The sequence below is a fragment of the Petaurus breviceps genome, unplaced genomic scaffold (assembly GCF_028583685.1).
Source record: "Petaurus breviceps papuanus isolate PSGF00001 unplaced genomic scaffold, PetGlider_PUasm1.0 180, whole genome shotgun sequence".
Lineage (NCBI taxonomy): Eukaryota > Metazoa > Chordata > Mammalia > Diprotodontia > Petauridae > Petaurus > Petaurus breviceps.
Window position 1 is genome coordinate 6530102 of NW_027185782.1, and position 20820 is coordinate 6550921.

A 20820-nucleotide genomic window follows, 5' to 3' on the forward strand; every position below is an offset into this window, starting at 1 on the left:
TGGAAGCCGAGCCCTACTTTAACAAAGGGTTTATAACTCAAATCATGGGGCAGCTAGGTGGCACACTGAATAGAGCACCGGTCCTCAAGTCAGGAGGACCTGAGTTCAAATCCGGCCTCAAACACTTACTAGCTGTGTGACCTTGGGCAAGTCACTTAACCCCAATTGCCCTGCCCTCCACCCTCCAAAAAGTGTAAAAAAAAAAAAAGTCAAATCATAAACTGGGAAAATAAACAAACAACAGAAAAAAATTCTGACCATAAAAAGTTACTATGGTGACAAGGTAGACAAAAACACACTCAGAATAAAGATAATAAAGCCCAAACTCCTACATCCAGAGCCTCCAAGAAAAATACAAATTGGTCTTAGGCCATGGAAGAGCTCAAAAAGGACTTTGAAAATCAAGTAAGAGGGGGCAGCTAGGCGGTGCAGTGAGTAAAGTGCCCACCCCGGGTCAGGAGGACGGACCCAAGTCTAGGTTCTGGCCTCAGACACTTAACACCCACATAAAAAAACTAGCCGTGTAACCTTAGGCAAGTAACTTAACCCCAACTGACCTCCAAAACGGAAAAAAAAAAAAGTAAGAGAGGCAGAGGGAAAATTGGGAAAACAAATGAGTGATACACGAACATCATGAAAAATGAGTCAACAACCTGTTAAAGAAGACACAAAAAAATACTGAATAAAATAACATCTTAAAAAACAGAGTAGGGCAAATGGCAAGAGAGGTACAAAAAGCCAATGAGAAGAATGCCCAAAAATTCCTTAAAAAGTAGAACTGACCAAATGGAAAAAGGAGGTCCAAAAGCTCAATAAAGAAAATAATTCCTGCTTCCTGGGGACTCCCCGGAGCAAGGCGGGCTGGCCAGAGGGCTAAACTCCTGTCCCTTCCCCCCACTCCCCCACCACCATTTATATACACATAGATACATACACACACATATATATACGCTCCCACATGTGTGTTTCTGCTTCCTTTGTAGGGTACATGTTATAGTCACAGATCTGGAGGAACTACAGGACTTGCTTAAGTTGAATATTAAAATGAATGAGCATCTCATCACCGGTTCTGTGCAAGCCAAGGGGTGAAGAAAGAAAAGACTGCTTCTCTCCACATGATTAAATACTGATGGCTGACTGTATATACTACAAAGAATCTTTGGAGCTATTGCTAAAGACTTTAAAGGATCTCAGTGGGCCTAAGACCTGCATCATATGTTGTTACGGACAACAAACTACGGGGAAAAATTCAGAAATAGAAAGAAAGAATTTCAAGCTCCTCCAGTTGGATTTTGACTTGGAAAAGATTCCTTTGGAGAAACATGATGACGAATACCAGAGTGAAGATATTCATATTTTATACATCAGAAAGAAAAAATGAAATTATAGCATTGGAACCTTTCATCATTTTTTCAAAGTTTGCAACAACTAGATAAGCTAAACATGTGAATTGGGCTTAGAAGAATAGCATGAAAAAGTTTTCATCACATATTTTCATGGCTTGTTAGTGACACGGGATTTGAATGGCAGAAGTAGAAATATAGGTGCTACTTTGACTTCACAGAAGAATTCTACTAAAAGTCAATCAATGTGACCTGCAAGCATTCCTGAAGATGGTGCATTCCCTGCATGTTGAATGACACTGACCTATAACTAGAGTTTTTGTTTGACCCTCATGAAATTCTTTTTTAAAGACCATTTTGTGGTGGATCATATGTTGGAAAAAATTATATGCTAAAAGAATAACTTGTGCTTTCAAGAAACTGAAGAGCACTGATTTTACTTCTTGAAGGGACAACTTCTGAGCCACACATCTATACTTCAAATTGTATTCAATCAAGATAAATGTAAAAGAGGAAAAAAAAAGGAAATAATTCCTTAAAAATTAGAATGGAGCAAATGGAAGCTAATGATTTTAAGAGAAATAAACAATCAAAGAAAACGAAAACAATGAAAAAATAGAAGACTGTGAAAAACAAATAACCTGGAAAACAGATCCAAGAAAGATAATTGAAAAATTATTGGACTACCTGATCAAGATCAAAATAAGAGCCTATATATCATCTTTCAAGAAATTATCAAGGAGGGCGGCCAGGTGGCTCAGCGAATAAGAGCACTGGCTCCAGTGTCGGGATGACCTGGATCAAATCTGGGCTCAGATACTCAGCACCACACCCAGAAATAACTGGCTGTGTAACCTTGAGCAAGTTACTTAACCCCGATTGCTTTAAAAAAAAAAAGAAGAAATTATCAAGGAAAACTTCCCTGTTATTCTAGAGGATAAAATAGAAAGAATCCACTGATTATTTCCTAGAAGAGATCTCAAAATGAAAACTCCTAGGAACACAGCCAAATGCCAAAGTTCCCAGGTCAAGGGGAAAATACCACAAGCAGTCAGAAAGAAAACAACTCAAGTATCATGGAGCCACAGTCAAGTTAACTGAAAGATTTAGCAGTTTCTACATTAAAGGATCAGAGGACTTAAGAATATATTCCAGAGGGTAACGGAGCTAGGATTACAACCAAAAATCACCTATCCAGCAAAACTGAGTATAATCCTTTCAAAGAAAAAAATGGACAATTAATGAGATAGAGAACTTTCAAACACTCTTGATGAAAAGACCATAATTGAATAGAAAATGTGACTTCCAGGGGCGGCTAGGTGGAGCAGTGAATAAAGTGCTGGCTCCAGAGTCAGGAAGACCCAAGTTGGGTTCCAGCCTCAGACACTTAACACCCACACCCACCCACCCACCCACCCACACACACTAGCTGTGTAACCTTGGGCGAGTTACTTAACCCCAACTGCCCTCCAAAAAGGCAAAAAATAAATAAATAAAATGTGACTTTCAAATAAAAGACTCAAGAGAAGCATAAAATGGTAAAAACAGGAAAGAGAAATCATAAGGGATTTAATAAGGTTAAACTGTTTACATTCCTACATGGGAAGATAATACTTGTAACTCAGAAGAACTTTCTCATTATTAGGGAAGTTAAGAAGGATTATTTATAGACATGTGTGTGAGTTGAATATGAAGGCATGATATCTAAAAGAATTAAATTAAGCAGTGAGAGAAGAATGTACTGGGAGAAAAGGAAAGGTAGAACGGGATTAATTATCTTACATAAAAGAAGCAAAAAAAAAAAGCTTTTACAGTAGAGGGGAAGATAGGGAAGTTGAGGGGGAATGAGTGAACCTTACTCTTATTGGAACTGGCTCAAAAAGGGAATAACATATACACTCAATTGGGTATAGAAATCTATCTTACCCTACAGGAAAGTAGGAGGGGAAGGGGATAAGAAAAGAGAGGAGAGGGTGTGATAGAAGGGAGGGCAGATTGAGAGAGATGGTAGTCAAAAGCAATTAGAATAAATGGGGATGAATAAGATGAAAAGAAATAGATTTAGTAATAGTTAACTATGAAAAAAATTTTGAAGCATGTTTCTCTGATATAAGGCCTCATTTCTCAAGTATATAGATAACTGAGTCAAATTTATAAAAATGAGAGCCGTTCCCCAACTCATAAATGAACAAAAGATATGAACAGTTTTCAGATGAAATAATCAAAGCTATCTATGGCCATATGAAAAAATGCACTAACTCACTATTGATTGAAGAAATGCAAATTAAAACAATTCTGGGGTACTGCCTCATACCTATTAGAGGAGGCTTAGTAAACCACCTCAGCACAATGAAAACCCAACCACTTATACCTGTGACCCTACCACATGATATGCACAAGTAATAATAATAAATAATACTTCCCAAATATGATTTCTGTATGAACATTTTAAAGAATTTAACCTCAAAAAGGTTTCATACGTTTCCTGGACAAGTACTATTTCCTCCATATCATAAATGGAAAGCAAAGTACAGAATATATTAAACCAAAAATAAGATTAATAGACCTTTCACTTTTTGATATAGGGAACTGCCTCTACCAAAGCAGGCCAGCAATTTCTCTGCAACTTAAACTAGTAGAGAGGTACTGAAAGAAGTCAAGAGGTCAAATAATAATGCTCAGACTGCGATGGCCTGGGGCTCTGATTCTCAAAGGTGCACCTAAGGCCTGGAGGCAGAGCTTAGTAAAGGAACTCAGGCAAGACCAAGCCAAGGACTTACCAACCACCCCAACCACAAGCGCAACCAAGGAGAGAGCTTGGCATTGGCACAAAACCACAATTCAGGAATTGAGGCTGGAGACACAATTAAAGCAAAGACAACATCAACCAGCACAAAAATTTATCATAAATCTAGAGATGTTCCAAAAACTCGCCTAAAAGGAAAACAACTGTCTGTAGGAACTGGATACAGAGACTCAAAGGAAAAAATAGGTTTTCCACAAGGACTACATGAATACCTAGAAGAAATGAAGTGATAAAAAAAATTAAAGGCTTTGTAGGACAAAACTGGAACACAAATAGTTAAACAGACAGAAGTAATAAAACTCATACCAAAAAATAGACTCTCTGAAGACTAGAATAAACCAAATAGCAACCAATGTTTCTGTAAATCAGCAAGAAATGCTAGAACAAAATAAAAAAATTAAAAAGAAAATGCAAGCTGATATTAAAAAAAAAAAAACTGACCTGAAAAGCTGGTCAAAGAGAGCTATTTAACAATCATCAGAATCTTTCAAAACCTTAAGTTCTTAAAAACCCTGGGCACTATAATTCAAGAAATCGTTTGATTTCTTGATTGCCTATTAGATTGAATATTGCCTATGATTGAAATGAATTGCCTATGAATGAAATGAAGATTGCCTATTAGAAGAGAGCAAAGTAAAAACAGAAAAAAAAATCTAATCATCTCCTGAAAGTGACCCCCACAGGGAAAGTCCCAGGAATCACAGGGATATCTAGAACCTCAACTTAGAAGTCATGCAGCCCCCAGAAACAAGGGCTTTAGATACCAAAAAACTGCAGCCAGCCTCACACAATCCTTGCAGTGTCTAGAAACAAGACACCCTGGAAAACAACTCCCCAAAAGACAAAGCTAAGCATAACCATATAGAAAAAAAAGGGAGGGTCCTTCAATGGAAAAGAGAAGCATTGAGTATTTCTGATTAAGAGAACAGAGCTGAGTAAGAACCAGGAAATATAAACATGAGTGCAGAGAGCAAGAATGGCAGATTTATTTGAACAGCTTGGAAGAAGCTGTATAATGATGTAGTGCTAACATGTTAATAGGAGAAAAAGAATCCTTTCAGCCAATAAACATTTATTAAGCACCTACTGGATGCCAGGCAAAAACTCACTATTTTTGAAGGGTATTGAGCAAATTAAAAAAGAACAGTTCTGGGTATTGGAATGATTGTGTTCTGACCATTATAGGAAGAGAAAGAGAAGGGAGAATAAAAAGAATACACTAGAATAAAAGAGAGGAAGAAGGGTAGAATTAGCTATTTCTTCTAACTGGAACGTGTGAAGTAGGGTGGGGAGGGGGAAGAAGGGACAAAGGGGAACAAGAATCAGTGGAACCTCACTCACTCTTAACTGAAACAGTCAAAAGAGGGATGAAAATATACACAGACACACAAACACAGACACATACACACACACACACACAGAGTTTGATATAGAAATAAATCAAACTCAACGTTGAAAAAAGTGGGGCTAAGGGCTGGGGAGTTAAAAGATGCCAGGAAGGTAATAATTCCAAGAAAAACAACCCGGAAGGAGGATGTGGTGGGGGAATGAGACAGTTTAAAAGGTTTAAAGAAAAAGAGAAAAGAACCAGAATCTAATGAGGCACCCTTCCATGAGGGGAAGGTTGATTTGGCTAAAGCACAGGAATGTAATGAAAGAGATATTTCAGAAAATCTTTTAGTGTGACTGATGTGACATTCAGTGAGCAAAACCAAAATAATCTATACAAGGACTACAACATCATAAAGTGAAACCGTTTTGAAAGGCAAGAACTCTGGGCAAAGTAATGATCAATCACATCTCCAGAGAATTTATGATTATATTACCCTCCCCAGCCCACTCCTGATAGAGAGAGGGGAGTGACATAGGGTGAAAGAGACAGACATTTTCAGACATGGACACTGAGTAGATTCATTTTGCTTTACTATGCTTATTTGTTACAAATATTATTTTTTCCCTCTCAGTTTTTAATTGGAAAAGAGGGACAGACTGGCTGATAGTAATACTAATGCCAATAAAAGAGGGCCAGTGAAACATTTTTATTGTACAGAAGAGAACAGAAGGAAGTTCAGAAGCAAAAAAATAAGCAAGATAATTCTGAGAGTAATGTTTGAAATTTACTATATTTTTTTAAAGTAAACTCTGCGAAATGGAGATTAATGGTTTCATATACAATCTTCATTTTGCATTTTACTGTGTTTGGGTAAATGCTTATTTGGGGAATATTTAACTTCAAAATGCTTTTAAAGAAATTAAATTAAGAAAATTAAACTAAGATATTAAATAAAATAGGCAAAATATTTATATCACAATAGGGTTCTGGAACTTACCATTATCTGAATCATCTCCTTCACTGTCTGTTCGGGCCTGCTTGTAGTCTGGTTCTTCACCACTTTGGGACTGTTTACGTTTCTTGCTTATGCTATCTTGTCCAGAGTGATTAAGCCCTCTTCTTCTGGACTAAAACCATAAAATAAATTGAAATGGTACTGTTCAACTAACTATTAAAGTGAAATGAAGAAAAAATGAAGCAAAAAACTGGGAACATAATGAAAAAGGAAAAAAAAAAAAAAAAGCCTAATTAGTGATCATTAAGTAACTGATAATGATTAAGCAGCACAGAACTCACCCGGTCTCTCATTCTGTTCCTTGACCTGCCACATCCATAAGGTATGTTGCCAAACCTGCTCATTCCTTGCATGCCCATCATGCCATAATCGGGGACCACAGCTTGTGAAAACAGAGAGGGTAGTCTGTTGGGGCAGGGTCCTCCCATTCCCCTTCCACCCATATAGTTCAACTCATTCCAGCGAGCAGACAAACGCTCTGAGCTTGAGGATGGCATGAAGTGGTCACTGCGCATATAGGTGTTAGGATGACCTCGATCCCGGAATTGATTCTGACATTTTTCCTGAACGATGCCATACAGGGATGCTCGGTTGTGAGATAGGTCTTGGTGGTCATCATACTGACTTCCAAAGCCATCATTCTGATCAGGTCGGAGGTCATAGTCATAATTGTAGCTTGAGCGGTAGAGACTGTGATCAGTCATTGAAGCCCTGGAGTTATAGGAGTCAAAAGACTCAAATCTGAAAGAGCTGAAGAATAAGCACAAAGCCAGGTCAATAACTAATCCTGCTAAACAAACTGCTCAGAGAAAATGAAAGTTGGCCTCACCATGACATAAACACCAACATCCCAACACAAAGCATGAGCCAATGCACTGGCCTCTTTCCAAAAGGACTACTTTCACTAGGCCTTGCTTGTGACTAGTTGAGAGTTCAATAATAAATAGATTTTTCCCTCATAAATCACACCTATAAGCCAAAATCCTTGAAACATACAGGCAGCACTCCCAAACCCCCCCCCCCAACATACTCTACTTGTTAGTTTCTTCAACTGACAAGCGCAGAAGCAGGTGGTGTTCTCTCTACATCTAATTTTAGCGACACTGGCTTTGGCGTACAGTGGAGACACATGAATTTAGCAAACTCCAGATCCAGAACTAAGAGTTTTAGATGTGGATTAGGCAGCAGCCAAAAGCTAATAAGCCATATCAAGAGTTAATGAGTATTTAACACAGACCTGCTTAAAAAGCCTATACCCTGTCAGATGATCTCAATTCATTTACTCCAAAGTGAAGAGGACTCAAGAAGGACAAAACTGTGTTTGGGAATAATGGACCCACTCATTCCCAAGAGGAAATGCAAAGGCCTAATTTCCGTACTGATGCAATTGGTATGGGCTAGCACTTGGTGCTGCTCCTTGAACAAGAAAGCCTGTAATCACCTCTCCTGGTCTTCCATGCCCTCCCCACTGCCGCCGGCCCCGCCCCTGCTTCCTTCCTTTGACATCATGTCCAAGCGTTGGTTGATCTTGGCAATGAGGGAATCAGAATTATCAGTGACAGTCTCTGTTCCATACGTGGCAATCTGCATGGTAGCACTCCCATCTCCAAGGCTTGCATTGTCTGTCTTGGGAGCCTCCCATGAGGCTGTACTGTAGTTATACGTAGCCCCAGTGGTAACACCAGTGTTCTGGGCACCATAATAATTGTAACCTTCATAGCCTAATGGAAAACAGAGAACATTAGAATGACAGCTCAACAACCAGGAGGCTGGTCTTTGCTTCAAATAGATGAACTGGGCTTGGTAGTGGGGGATTAAATAAGTATAACTCAACAGAAGCCAAAACTTTTGAGATTTAAGAAAATGGCCCAGCAGTCAAGTTTTGCAGAGAGTTCTTGTTCAGCATTAAGTGACTCAAGAATTATTACTCATTCTATGCAGCATAGAAGATCGGCATAGTAAGGGGCAATTAAAGAAGGGCTGACTGAGAAAAGATACCTACTTTTGAGAGCTAAGCATTTCTGTAACTGGACTGTTAATTCTCATTTTTTAGCTTCTTTAATGACATAGGGAAAGATTCCCCTACCAAGATAATCTGGCTATATGCATGTTACAATGTTCCCAAGATAGCTATCATTTCCAAAAGGACTATCTTTAAGTTTTTGATGTCATCCTTAAAAAATAAAAATTCCTACTTGAAAATTTTCCTTTATCTTTCCCTCTCTTTTGAGGTCCTGAGCACTCCTCCATATTTGAGTTTGGGTCTGGAAGGACCAACAAAACAAGCAAGAACTCCCAATCAAATCATTAGAATCCAACTAATGCCCATCCTTCAATAGGACAGTGGGAGAAGCACTAACCATGAAGGAGGAGGCCCATCTCAAAGGGCAGAGCCACAGCAGACTGAGTCATCCCACATATGCGGGTTGGCTCAAAGACCTAACTAAGTGGGTTATGTTAGAAAGAACACTGGATTTGGAATCAGAAGTCCTCAGTCTGAATCTTAGCTCTTAAGAAATCAGACAAACTATAACCTGAACTTGTCTGCTTATCAACCAATGGAGGTAGGTGGTATGTATGATCCCTAAGGTCACTTCATTTCTCAATATATGATCCTATGAACTACATTAGCACACGATTCTTTCCTAAAACTCAGACTCCAACCTCAGCTAGCAAGCAATTCTCAAGATCAAATCTAAAGTTTAAAAACTCATGGAAGGAACTGAACCCCCAGAGATATAAGCAGAAGCACATACCTTGCCAGTTGGCTGCACTGGTTCCATATGCACCTTAAAGGAAGGAAGTGGGGGAAAAATACACAAAACCTTTGTTTTCAGAGCAGATATCAGAAAATACATTTTACAGCACAATTACATATATCCATCGTGTTTTCCCATAAGGAAGCTCCTAATTAGCAATGGCATACAAAAGTTTTAACTAAATTTCTCATAAAACCAGTGGGAAGAACCAGGAAGGCTTACCAAAAAAGCTGGCAAGTTTGTGCCAATATTTTAGGCTACTTCCCAATTCTTCTAAGCAGCTGTACTGAAGCCTCACAAACAGAGCAAATGAACAACAGCCCATTTTTCAACAGAAAAAAAAATAAGTAGCTGCTGACAACATTAAGCATTGTTTTATTTTTGGAGAGGAACAGATAAAGAAAGTACTTCCCTAACTTAAGAGAAAAGAACATTACAAAGAACTAAAGACATTCTAGGCATAGGAGATATTTCATGAAACATTGCCATATCAACTCAGTTACCAAAAACTGACCATGGAAAAAGTAAGAATGCCACCAAACAACATTATAAATAATATATAGCACACTATTCAAAAAAATGAAGTTATCTTCATTCTCTCTAAGAAAAGAGGTATTATGAAAAGTTGAAACACATAGTATGCACTAGTAATATATGCCATTCCTCTGGAAAAAAAAAAAAAAACAGTCTTCCAATAAGAAGTTACATTTGCTAATTTGCTAAGCATCTGGCCAAGCAATTAAATTATTTCCAGACCAAAACTGTATCTGTCAAAAAAAAACAAAAAACAAAAACCTCAACATAGGAGAAAAACTCACCCTGAGTATTAGCAGCTCCAGTGCTCCAAGCCCCATAACCTATAAATGAAGAGACATAAAGTTATGAACCTTTTTGTCTGAGAAAAGGAAGTCAGTCAGGAATACAATGCCTAAAAATGGTAAAAATCTCAATATAATTTTTTGCTGGTTTATTTTATTAGATGCTAACTCTCAGATTCTGTAACAACATTTATTGTTCTGTGGTTTAACCTTTCCCTAGTGCTCTGGAAAATGGTAGGCCAGAAAATTTAGCCAAAAATTAATGCATGTGACATGGCCCAGATGAAAGGGAAAAGGAAGAAGCAGGTCTGTGGGCGCAAAGACTAAATCAGATGGCTCCATCACTGACTTGCTGGATGGCCCTCGTAAACCAAGTTTCCCTCTCTGGGTCTATGTTCCTCTATTTGGCAAAGAAAATAAAACTTTTTTTTTCTCAGTGGAAACTCATAGGAGTAACGTTTATTGAGACACAGCTGGAGAGGGGAGGGGAGGAGAGACAGACAACAAGACCTGTCCAAAAGTAGGCCACTGCAACAACAGGGTCTGTCCCAAGGTAGTGAAGACCTGAGGACATGGGGTAGGGGCAGGTGGGTAATAAGAGTACCAAGTTAAATCCCACCCCCCCCCAACTTCTTATTTTTCTATTCAAGTTCTCCTTTAAATCCTCAGCATGGGGGGCAGCTAGGTGGCATAGTGAATAGAGCACCAGTCCTGGAGTCAGGAAGACCTGAGTTCAAATCCGGCCTCAGACACTTGACACACTTACTAGCCCTGTGACCTCAGGTAAGTCACTTAACCCCAATTGCCCTACCTTCCCCACTTAAAAAAAAAAAAGCAAAAAAAAATCCTCATTATGGCATACAGATAATCTTAGCTTCATGAAGATTAGGTAGTAGCAGGTCCTACTAGTTTGGAAGACTTCAAGTAATAGAAAATATACTCTGCCTAGGTGCTGCCTTACATGGTCATCACCCTAAGATATGTCACCAGGTGGTGAATTTTTCAGCCAAGGCAACTCTTGAGGGGTTGGACTCCTTAGGGAATGTACATCACAGATCTTTCAAAATCTTCAAATAAAATTCACATTTCTAGAGAAAGCCTGCATCTTGACTACATGGTAGTGATGGAAATGGACCTCAAATCACAACACAAACAATATTATCACAAACAAACCCAGCTAGCTTTCTCTCACTCTTAAAGAAACTCCTGTATATCTCTATTACTATCAGTAATCTAAGTTTTGGCACTTGCCTCCATCAGGTGTGCTACTGAAGCAAGGTGGCCTTCCTTTAATCACCAAGTCAATACCAACCATATATATCCAGGAAAGAATAGATCAGAGAATCAGAGCTGGAAGGGGTATCTATCTAGTATTACCCCTTCATTTTACAGAAGAGAAAACTGAGGCTCAGGGAAGTGACATCTAATTCAATAAAGCCAATAAACATATATTAAATGGCTACTATGTGCCAAGCACTGTGTTACATGAGGGGGAAAGAATTAATAAAAGCAGTCTCTAACCTCAAGGAGCTTACAAACTAATAGGGGGAGAGATATGCAAAAGAAGGCAGAAAGGAAGAGGAGGAGCCTAGGGGATAATAGGCACAAGGACATCTTGTTCTATGGAGTTGGAACCAGGTAAGGCAGCAGATACAGAGTGCAGTGGGCAGGAAAGTCCAGGTTCTGCCTTCTATAAAGGGAGGAATTATGAGGAGTTTGGTACTCAGCCCACCAGCCTTCTAACATGAGGGTGAGATTAGATTACAGGCAGCTAGGTAAAGCAGTGGATGGAGTACCCTGCCAGGAGTCAGGAAGACTCATCTTCCCGAGTTCAAATCTGGCCTCAGACACTTACTAGCTGTATGATGCCAGGCAAGTCACTTAACCCTGTTTGCCTCAGTTTCCTTATCTGTGAAATGAACTGGAGAAGGAAATGACAAATCACTCACGTATCTTTGACAAGAAAACCCCAAATGGGGTCACGAAGAGTCAGACACAACTGAAACAATTGAACACAATACTACCTCCTCCCATTCATAGATGAGGAAACAGGCCCACTTCCTCAAGGCTATGAAGGTAGTAAGAATCAGAAGTGGGATTTGAACCCAAGTCCTCTGACTCCAAAGCGAATGTTCTTTCCACTGTAACACCAATTTAAGTCATCATTTCCTGCCTCCCTCAGCATCAGAAAAAATGGTAAAGAAGGGAAATTTCATGCTGTTCCTGACTCTGTAGTCACTTCACATAGTAGTCAACTTGTCCTTTTCCTATGCCTGCTGAAAAACCAGTATTATCTGATGGGAGAAATGGGAAAGGAGTAGCAGATGACCCACTGTCAAACATTCTCCATGACTACATAGTGTCTATGATGAACAGAAGCATGAGAAGGTGAAATTTCATTGTGTTGCACTCCCCCATCATTCAAGGAGTGTACATTATTAGAAAGACCAGAGATGTAGCGTTCAGAAGGTACCTAAAGGCCATCTAAGTCAAACCCCTTATTTTATGGATGAGGAAAATGAAACCCAAGAAAGTTCGGTAACTTGACCAAGATTACATATAGAATAAATGTCTGAGACAGGATTTGAACCCTGTTCCTCTGACCTCAGGGCCCAGCACCTGTTCTACTGAAGCAGTATGCCTCAAGAGGAATGGCTAAATTTGGCTGGTCTCCAAAATACCAACAAATGACTTTGGAAAGATTACTGTAGCAGTAGGAGGGTTGCAATATGCACTAGGTGGGAGAGCTCAGACCTAGACAGGTGACTAGAAGTTTAAGAAAGCAAGAGGTCACGAATGGAACTCTCAGAAATCTAGAAATTGTATCAAAACAAAAGTGAGAGAGGAGTGACAACAAACTATGCATTTCAAAGTCCTAGTTGAAGCCATTTCTGATTATAGAAAAAGGAAAGAAAAAAATCCTTTTCTCTCCCTCTTTTCTTGCAATGTAGGGCTACGAGAACCTAGAACTGCTATGAGTGCAGGCAGTCTTGACATTTACACCAATTCTGAAGAAATGATCCATGCACACAAGAGCTACTACTACATAAGATAATACCCTCTCCCACTGCTATTACCAGACCTGATACCAGCATTCAAGAGAAAGAAATCCATGCTTGGGCCGTCAAAACTATATGGGTAACCCATCTCAAAAGTTACATTGGATTCAATGAGTTCAACTTGCAAACCAACCAGCATTTTTAACATTGTTTCTAAGGGACAAAACATTATTAGTAGTGCATTACTAGTTCTAAACAAACCATCATTTATAACAAAAATGATAAGCTGGTAATTCCCTGTACCTATCTCTCCATAGAAGGCTTTTTTATCAGACTGATCTCTTATGAGATTATGTTACCACTAAGATAAAGGAACACTGTGGTCTACCTCCTACAGTAACCAACAGAATCACAGATCGTCCAAATTGAAAGGGACCAGCTGCCTCAAAGGCCACTGAGTTCATAGTACAAAGTATAAATGAAAAAGAATCCTTCTAAAGGATCCCTCACAAGTGAGCATCCAATCTTCACTTAAAGACTTACAGTGATGGAAACTCACTACCTCTCCAGAGAAGGATGCTCTAATTGCTAGGGAAATATTCCCTTACATTGAAGGCCTAAATTTGAAACACTGCACTTTTGCCCAATGCACCCAATTCTGCCATGCAGGATCAAACAGAACCGACATCAGTCCTTCCTTCACACTGGAAGACAACTCTCTTGTCCTTCCAAGTCTTCTCCAGGTTAAGTTCTTTTATAGGGCACAGTATCCATCCCCTTTATATCCTGGTGGACATCCTCTAAACACTCTTCAGTTCGTCTGTGTCTTTTCTCAAAAGTAGTGCCTAGGGGTGGCCAGGTAGCACAGCGAGTAAGAGCACCCCGATCGAATCCGGGCTCAGACACTTAGCACCTACCCAGAAACACCTGGCCGTGTAACCTTGAGCAAGTTACTTAACCCCTACTGCTTAAGAAAAAAAAGTAGTGCCTAGTACTCAACATAAAACAAATATTCTGATAATTAAATTGCAGTAAGACGCTAATCACCTGTCATATGGAGCACTGCAACAGCTTTCTAATTAGTCTCTGCATTCAATCTTACCCTTTCATAATTCCTCTTTCCAAGAGCTGACAAATTCATTTTCCTAAAGCACAGGTCTGACCATGTCACTCCCATGCTTGAGAGGCTTAAGCGTATCTACCCATACATATACTTTCTTTTAAAACAATTTTTCTATCTGGCATTTAAAGTCCTTTACAATCTGGCTCCAGTCTCTCTTTCAAAGTTGATTACACATTACTTCTTCCTCATGAAGTCCTATCCTCCTGAAAGCAATTAAGAAACCATTATGATAATCCTAGGAAGAAATGATGAGAGTAGTAGTTATGTGAGTGAAGAGATGAGGACATAGAAGATGTAGTACAAGCAGATTTGACAAGACTTGGCAACTAATACAGCACATGAGAGAGGGAGGAAGGATTCCAAGAACATAAACTTGAGTAACTGGAGAATTGTAATGGGAATGTAAATTTTAAAGATCTTCCCTGCCCCTAGGCTAAAGTGCACCTGGAGCCTGGGGTGGGAGGCTTGTTTTTCAGTAGATACTTTTTGATTGGCCAGTGGGTCCAAAAGGTTGTTACATTCTCTGAGCCAGGAGAAGGCTATATAAGCCCTGATGTGAGGCTTTGTTTTGGGGCTCACTTTGAGAAGTGTTCTGTGATTTGATATGGATTCTGGGAAGCCGTTGTCCTGAGCCCCCCCGGCTTTGAAAAAACCCAGATGGTAACTGGGTATGGATGTAATGGTTGGACAGTTTGAAATCTGTCTACTAGATCTGTTTCTGTCTTGATAATTCTGTCTGTGTACTTTGAAGTTCGGGGTGCTGACCTTTTCCCCTGAACAAGGTAAACGATATATGTCTGACTGATTAACCCATTTTGAGTTGCTTTCCTTTAACAAAGCAGATCCAAGAACCTGTATTGGCAGCAAACCCTGAGGACGCTTGGGGTGCTTGCCGCTACAAGGATGGATGATGGTACCCTCAGGAGAAAGAGATGTTTGGAAGAGGGATGGGTTTCAGGGAGAAGATAGTAAATTATATTTCAGACATATGCAAGAACTTGACAACATATGACTGACTAGCCAGACTTGAGGAGATATATTAAACATCATATCTGAACACAGAGGCTGATGAGATCTCCAAGGGAGAGGATGGAGCAAACGAAGACCCAGAACAAAACTCTGGGTTATACCCATGTTAAGGGGTTAAGAAATGAATCACGATTTAGCAAAGGAGACAAGAAAGAGAATAAAAAGAAGGCACACTACAAAAACCAAGGGAGAAGAAAACACTGCACAACCAATAGAGAAATCAAGGAGATTGAGGCCAGAGATTCAGCAGTTATGGGCTGCTGTTCACCTTTGGAGAGAGCAGTTTCAGTTGAATGGTGGGGCTAAAAGCCAAATTACAGAAGTTTGAAAATTAAGCGGGAGATGAAGAAATAGAAGCTACAAGTTTTAGATAACTTTCAGTAGGAGTCTCTTTGTGAAAGGGAAAAGAGAAATGAAGAGATGACAAGGTCCAATGAAGGATACTGTATATATTATATAAACTTAGGAGACACTAGATTAACAGGAAGGGAACCAGTAGACAGATTAAAGATAAAGGAATGGGGATAATCAAAGGGTCAATCTCTTGAGAATAGAAAACTCCTCCTCAGAAGGCTAGAATAAAGAAAAGAGCAGGGGATAATTTGAGTGTTGAACAGAGGAGAGTGCGAGCTCTCCGGCACATGACTTTAATTTTCTAGGTTAAGGTAAAAAGGTTTTTATGGAAGGGGAGTTAGGAGAGGAGAGCAGTGAAAGCCTGGAACAGCCAATGGACTGAGTGGGAAAGAAAGTCAATTAGGAAATAAGAGAAATGTAAATCAACTGTGAGATTTCACCTCATACCCAGTAAATTGGTAAAGATTAAAAAAGATGGAAATAATAAGGTTATTAGAAAGATGGCCCAACAGTGGAACTATGAAATTAGTCCAACCATTCTGGAAAGGAATTTGGAATTACACAAAGAAAGTGACTCAAATGTCCACACCCTTTGACACAGAACCTTCACTGCTGGTAAGATGTCACAAGAAGATCAATGACAAAAATAAAAGCTCCACATACACCAATATATTTATAGCAGCACTTTTTGTTGTTGCAAAGAATTAGAAACAAAGTAGATGCCTATCAACCGTGGAAAAGCTTAAAAATGTTGATATAATGCTACATATATATATAATATATATAATAATGATGTTAGAAATAGTGACTAGGATGAACAGAGAAGCATGAGAAAATTTATATGAACTGATACAAAATGAAATAAGTAGAACCATGAAAATCACACACACAATGACTACAATGCATGTTGCTAAATTATAAAGTCTAACCTCAGTACCAAAGAAAGGAGAAGAAAAAGGACATATAATTTCTTCACTCTTTTTCGAAACACCGCATGTCAGACTTTTTCATATTTTAATATGGTTTACCGAAATGTTTTTCCTCTTTTAAAAAATTCTATATCTATAAGCACATGAAGAAATGCTCTAATTCACTATTGATTAGAGAAATGCAAATCAAAACAACTCTGAGGTACATCTCACCAGTCAGATTGGCTAAGATGACAAAACAGGAAAATGACAAATGCTGGAGAGGATGTGGGCAAACTGGTACACTAATGCATTGTTGGTGGAGCTGTGAACTGATCCAGCCTTTCTGGAGAGCAATCTGGAACTATGCCCAAAGGGCTATAAATACTTTCATACCCTTTGATCCAGCAATACCACTCCTAGGGTTATATCCCAAAGAGATCATAGAAATGGGAGAAAGACCCATATGTACAAAAATGTTTATAGCAGCTCTTTTTGTTGTGGCAAAGAATTGGAAATTAAGGGGGTGTCCATCAATTGGGGAATGGCTGAACAAGTTGTGGTATATGCATGTTATGGAATATTACTGTGCTATAAGAAACGGGGAGCAGGCGGTCTTCATATTTACCTGGAGAGGCTTAAAAGAACTGATGCTGAGTGAGAAGAGTAGAACCAGGAGGAATTTGTACACAATTACGGACACAACATATGTGTGATGACCAACTTTGATAGACTGGACTCTTCTCAACAATGCAGGGATGTAAGTCAATCCCAAAAGACACATGATGGAGAGAAAAACGTGCATCCAGAGAAAGAACTAGAAAGAACTAAATTTATATCCAGGTGGAAGCAAAATACCTGATCTTTTTTGTTCTCTTATTTGATTTTATGTCCTCTATACCATTTTTCATCCCAGCTGGTACAATCCATCCTTATAACCTGACCATTGTATAATGTGAAAGTATCTACAGATCCTATACTTGATTATAAGACGCCATGGGGGGGAGGGGAGGGAGGGGGACAAAATGTGAAATTCAAGGAATTGTGGAATTGAATCCTGTAAATTAAAAGGAAACAAACAAATTAATAAATTTAAAGAATTAAAAAAAATTCTAAGGAAAATATAGGTGACAGAAGAAGAGACTGATAAAAATGTAATTTTAAAAAAACAACAAGGCAAAACAAAACAAACAAAAAGCGGATCAGGGAATAAATAGATTGCTTTGCAGCAGTGAGGGCTCAGCTGATATTAGATGACATAAATGAGTAATGGACAGTGTCCTAGTGATTTCAGTAGCAAGCAAGAATGGGAGAAGGCAAGAGGTGGGGGGTTATTCCAGAGGTAGAGTCTGGTAGAGCACTCAAGTGCAGGATTTTAATCTAATTTAATTAGCTAACTATAGGAATTGCAAGAACAGAGAACTGGCATTGAAGCTGAAAGGAGGCCTGTTTCTGACACATTCAGGGTGGTGAGTCTATTAACATTAACCTCTTAGTGATCAATGCCAGAGGTGCCAAACTTTACCCTAACTACATCAAAATGTAACTGGTAAATGTTTAACAAAATAAAAACACAATACAACATAGATGGCACTCATTTGTGGTTTTCCACTTTAATATGAACCCCTAAGGGATCAGTTTCTATTAAAGTTTGACAATGTTGCTCTTGGCAATTCTCTAAGGCTATAAACTGTGGACAATGTGCTGTCCTGTGTAGCACTTCTCTGTACCAATGAAATCACAGATCTAATCCCTATCTCTAAGTGTTGGGTTAAGACCTGTGTAGTTTTAAGGAAAGTGAAGCTAGAGTAGAGACAATAAACTAAAAGAACAAGGAGGAGATGGGGGCTGGTAGTTCTAGGGAGGTCTAAAAATAATTTTAGAGGAGTTTTGAGGAACTTAGCTAAGAAAGAATTTTTGAGTTTAAGATCATAGACATGTATGGGTAACAGTGATATCTAGGGTATAATCACCACTGTGGGGGATGAAGTATAAGCCATGGGAACTGAGGAATGGAGAGGACAGTTGTTCAAGGAGACATCAATGCACATAGTGAATATGAGGGTACAGGACTTGGGTGGATTAAGAAAAAAGTCTAATACAGGTACTGAAGGAAAATAGAAAGAAAAGAGATGAGAACAGTCTGGAGGTCAGATGATACCTGCAGCAAAGATCTTGTCAAGGTGGTGGTATAGATACTGCCGAGTGATGGAAGAAGGAAGTTTAAGTGGCAGTAAGGGGCAAGGAGTATACCTGCTACTCCTTCAGGGTCATAAGAGAAAGAACATTTGGTTTGAAAAGGATAGCAGGAATCCTACATCTTTTGGAAGAAACCAAATTTTTCAAGTGCAATAACATGGAAAGAATGAAAAGAAGAATAGTACCTCCACATGTAGCAGTCGTTGTGGAGTGAGAGTACTTCCAAAAATAGACTCTCTCTAAGAACCCTGAGAAGGGGTGGAATGAGGCCTCCACACTCCTAAATTCAGTGCTGGAAAAAAGAAGTGAATGTCAGTGAATCCCACCCACTTGTGGTAATGGAGGCTAAAATGATTTGGTGACCCAAAATAAAAGAGGTATTCCCTTCACACTTGGCAGTAGATTATTAGGCACAAGTGGTCTTCAATGTCTGTTTATTACCAACAAAATCCAGGAGGAAGAGATAGAAAGAGAAATTACATCTAAAAAATAACTACAGATAGGTAAAAATACTTAGGAATCTACCTACCAATACACACACAGGAACTAGATTAGCACAACTACAAAATATTCATTACACAAATAGAGATCTAAATAACTAGAGAAATATTCATTGCACACAGGCAGGCCAAACCAATATAAAAATGACAACACTATCTAAATTCACTTATTCAGTGCTAGAAAAAAAGCAATACCAAAAAACAATTCATCTAGAGGAACAAAAATTTCCTCTATAAATAAAAAGGGAAAAAGTGGCAAAGAAGGAAACCTAATAGTACTAAATCTCAAAATATACTACACAGCCAAAATAATCAAAATAATTCAGTACTGAGCAAGAAATATAAAGGTGGATTGGTGGAAAAGATTAGGAATGCAATATACAAAAGTAATTTAGTTTTGATAAACCTAAAGATCCCAAGTATTGGAGCAAGAACTCACTATTCAACAAAAACTGTTGGGAAATTGGAAAACAGTCTTGCAGAAATTAGGTCTATACTAACATCTCACACTATATACTAAGACAAGCTCCAAATAGACACATGATTTAGGCATAAAGGGTGAAACTACAAACAAATTAGAGGAGCATGAAAAAAGAAATTCATGACCAAAAGATAGACATTCACAAGAGAAAAAACAAACAATTTTCATTCCTACCTCTACGGTTTCCCTCCTACATATGTGGGGCTGAACAAAGTTGGAGAAAAACCACAAAATTACATTGTGCCCTCTACAAATTTGTTATATAACCTCAACTGGGCCCTTACTTCTATAAGGCAATCCTTTTACATCTCCCTACTCACTAAACTAGCCTACTCACCACAGTAGCTCTTCCAAAGCTTTTCAACCCTCCTCGAACCTTCCTCAGCTGCCATCATCCTCTTAGCTGAGAATCTTGACTCATTTTACTGAAAAAAATTTAAGCCATTCACCAAGTGCTCCCTCTCCTCCCTTCTTCATCTCAATAATATGCCTTCTGACATTCTCTTTTCCATCACTCTCCTCACATAAAGAGGTAGCCCTTCTTGCCAACTCCCTCTACAGGCAGGCACAAGGAATCCCATCTAATCTTGTCATCTCCAGCACACTGCTCCCTTTCTCATCACCTTCAATCTCCCTGTCTACAGGTTGTTTCTCTACATATACCTGTCTCCTCCATCCTAAAATAACAAACAAACAAAAAAAACAAAGCTCAAAACAATAAGCCCTCAATTGATCATCCTATATTTTTCTTCTCTTTTGTGACTGAACTGTTAGAGAAAGCTCTCTACAATTAATGCTTTTACTTCTTTCCTTTCATTCTTCTTAAATCTCTACAGTTGGGCTTCTAACCTTATCATTTAACCAAAACTGCTCTCTCCAAAAATAAACTCTTAATCTCTTCTAGATTTCTCTGTAGCCTTTGATGCTATCCATCACCCTCTTTTCCTTGATAATTTATCCTCTTTAGGTTTTCATGACACTACTCTATCCTGGTTCTCCAGCCAGACACAATTCCTTCTCAGTCTCCTTTGCTTGGTCTTCATCAGAGTCATGCTGGCCAACAGAGGGTGTCCCACAGGGCTTTCTATCCTGGGTCCTTCCCTTCTCCCTTTACTTGGTAATCTCATCAGCTCAATCAGTGGATTCAAATACC

General features: G+C 38.9%; 1 protein-coding gene across 2 annotated transcripts in view; it reads right to left on the minus strand.

Moving 5' to 3' along the window:
* Positions 1–20820, minus strand: part of AKAP8 (A-kinase anchoring protein 8) — a 63791-nt gene that overhangs the window by 40172 nt on the left and 2799 nt on the right. The window contains exons 2-6 of one of the 2 annotated variants that reach the window (XM_069086946.1): positions 10075–10113; positions 9254–9286; positions 8074–8218; positions 6779–7247; positions 6480–6609 (exon numbers count right to left, since the gene is read on the minus strand). In XM_069086946.1, the coding sequence (XP_068943047.1) occupies positions 6480–6609; positions 6779–7247; positions 8074–8218; positions 9254–9286; positions 10075–10113 (816 nt within the window). Of the gene's footprint in view, positions 1–6479; positions 6610–6778; positions 7248–7938; positions 8219–9253; positions 9287–10074; positions 10114–20820 lie in introns of both variants that reach the window. The other variant, XM_069086945.1, reaches the window with a different exon arrangement.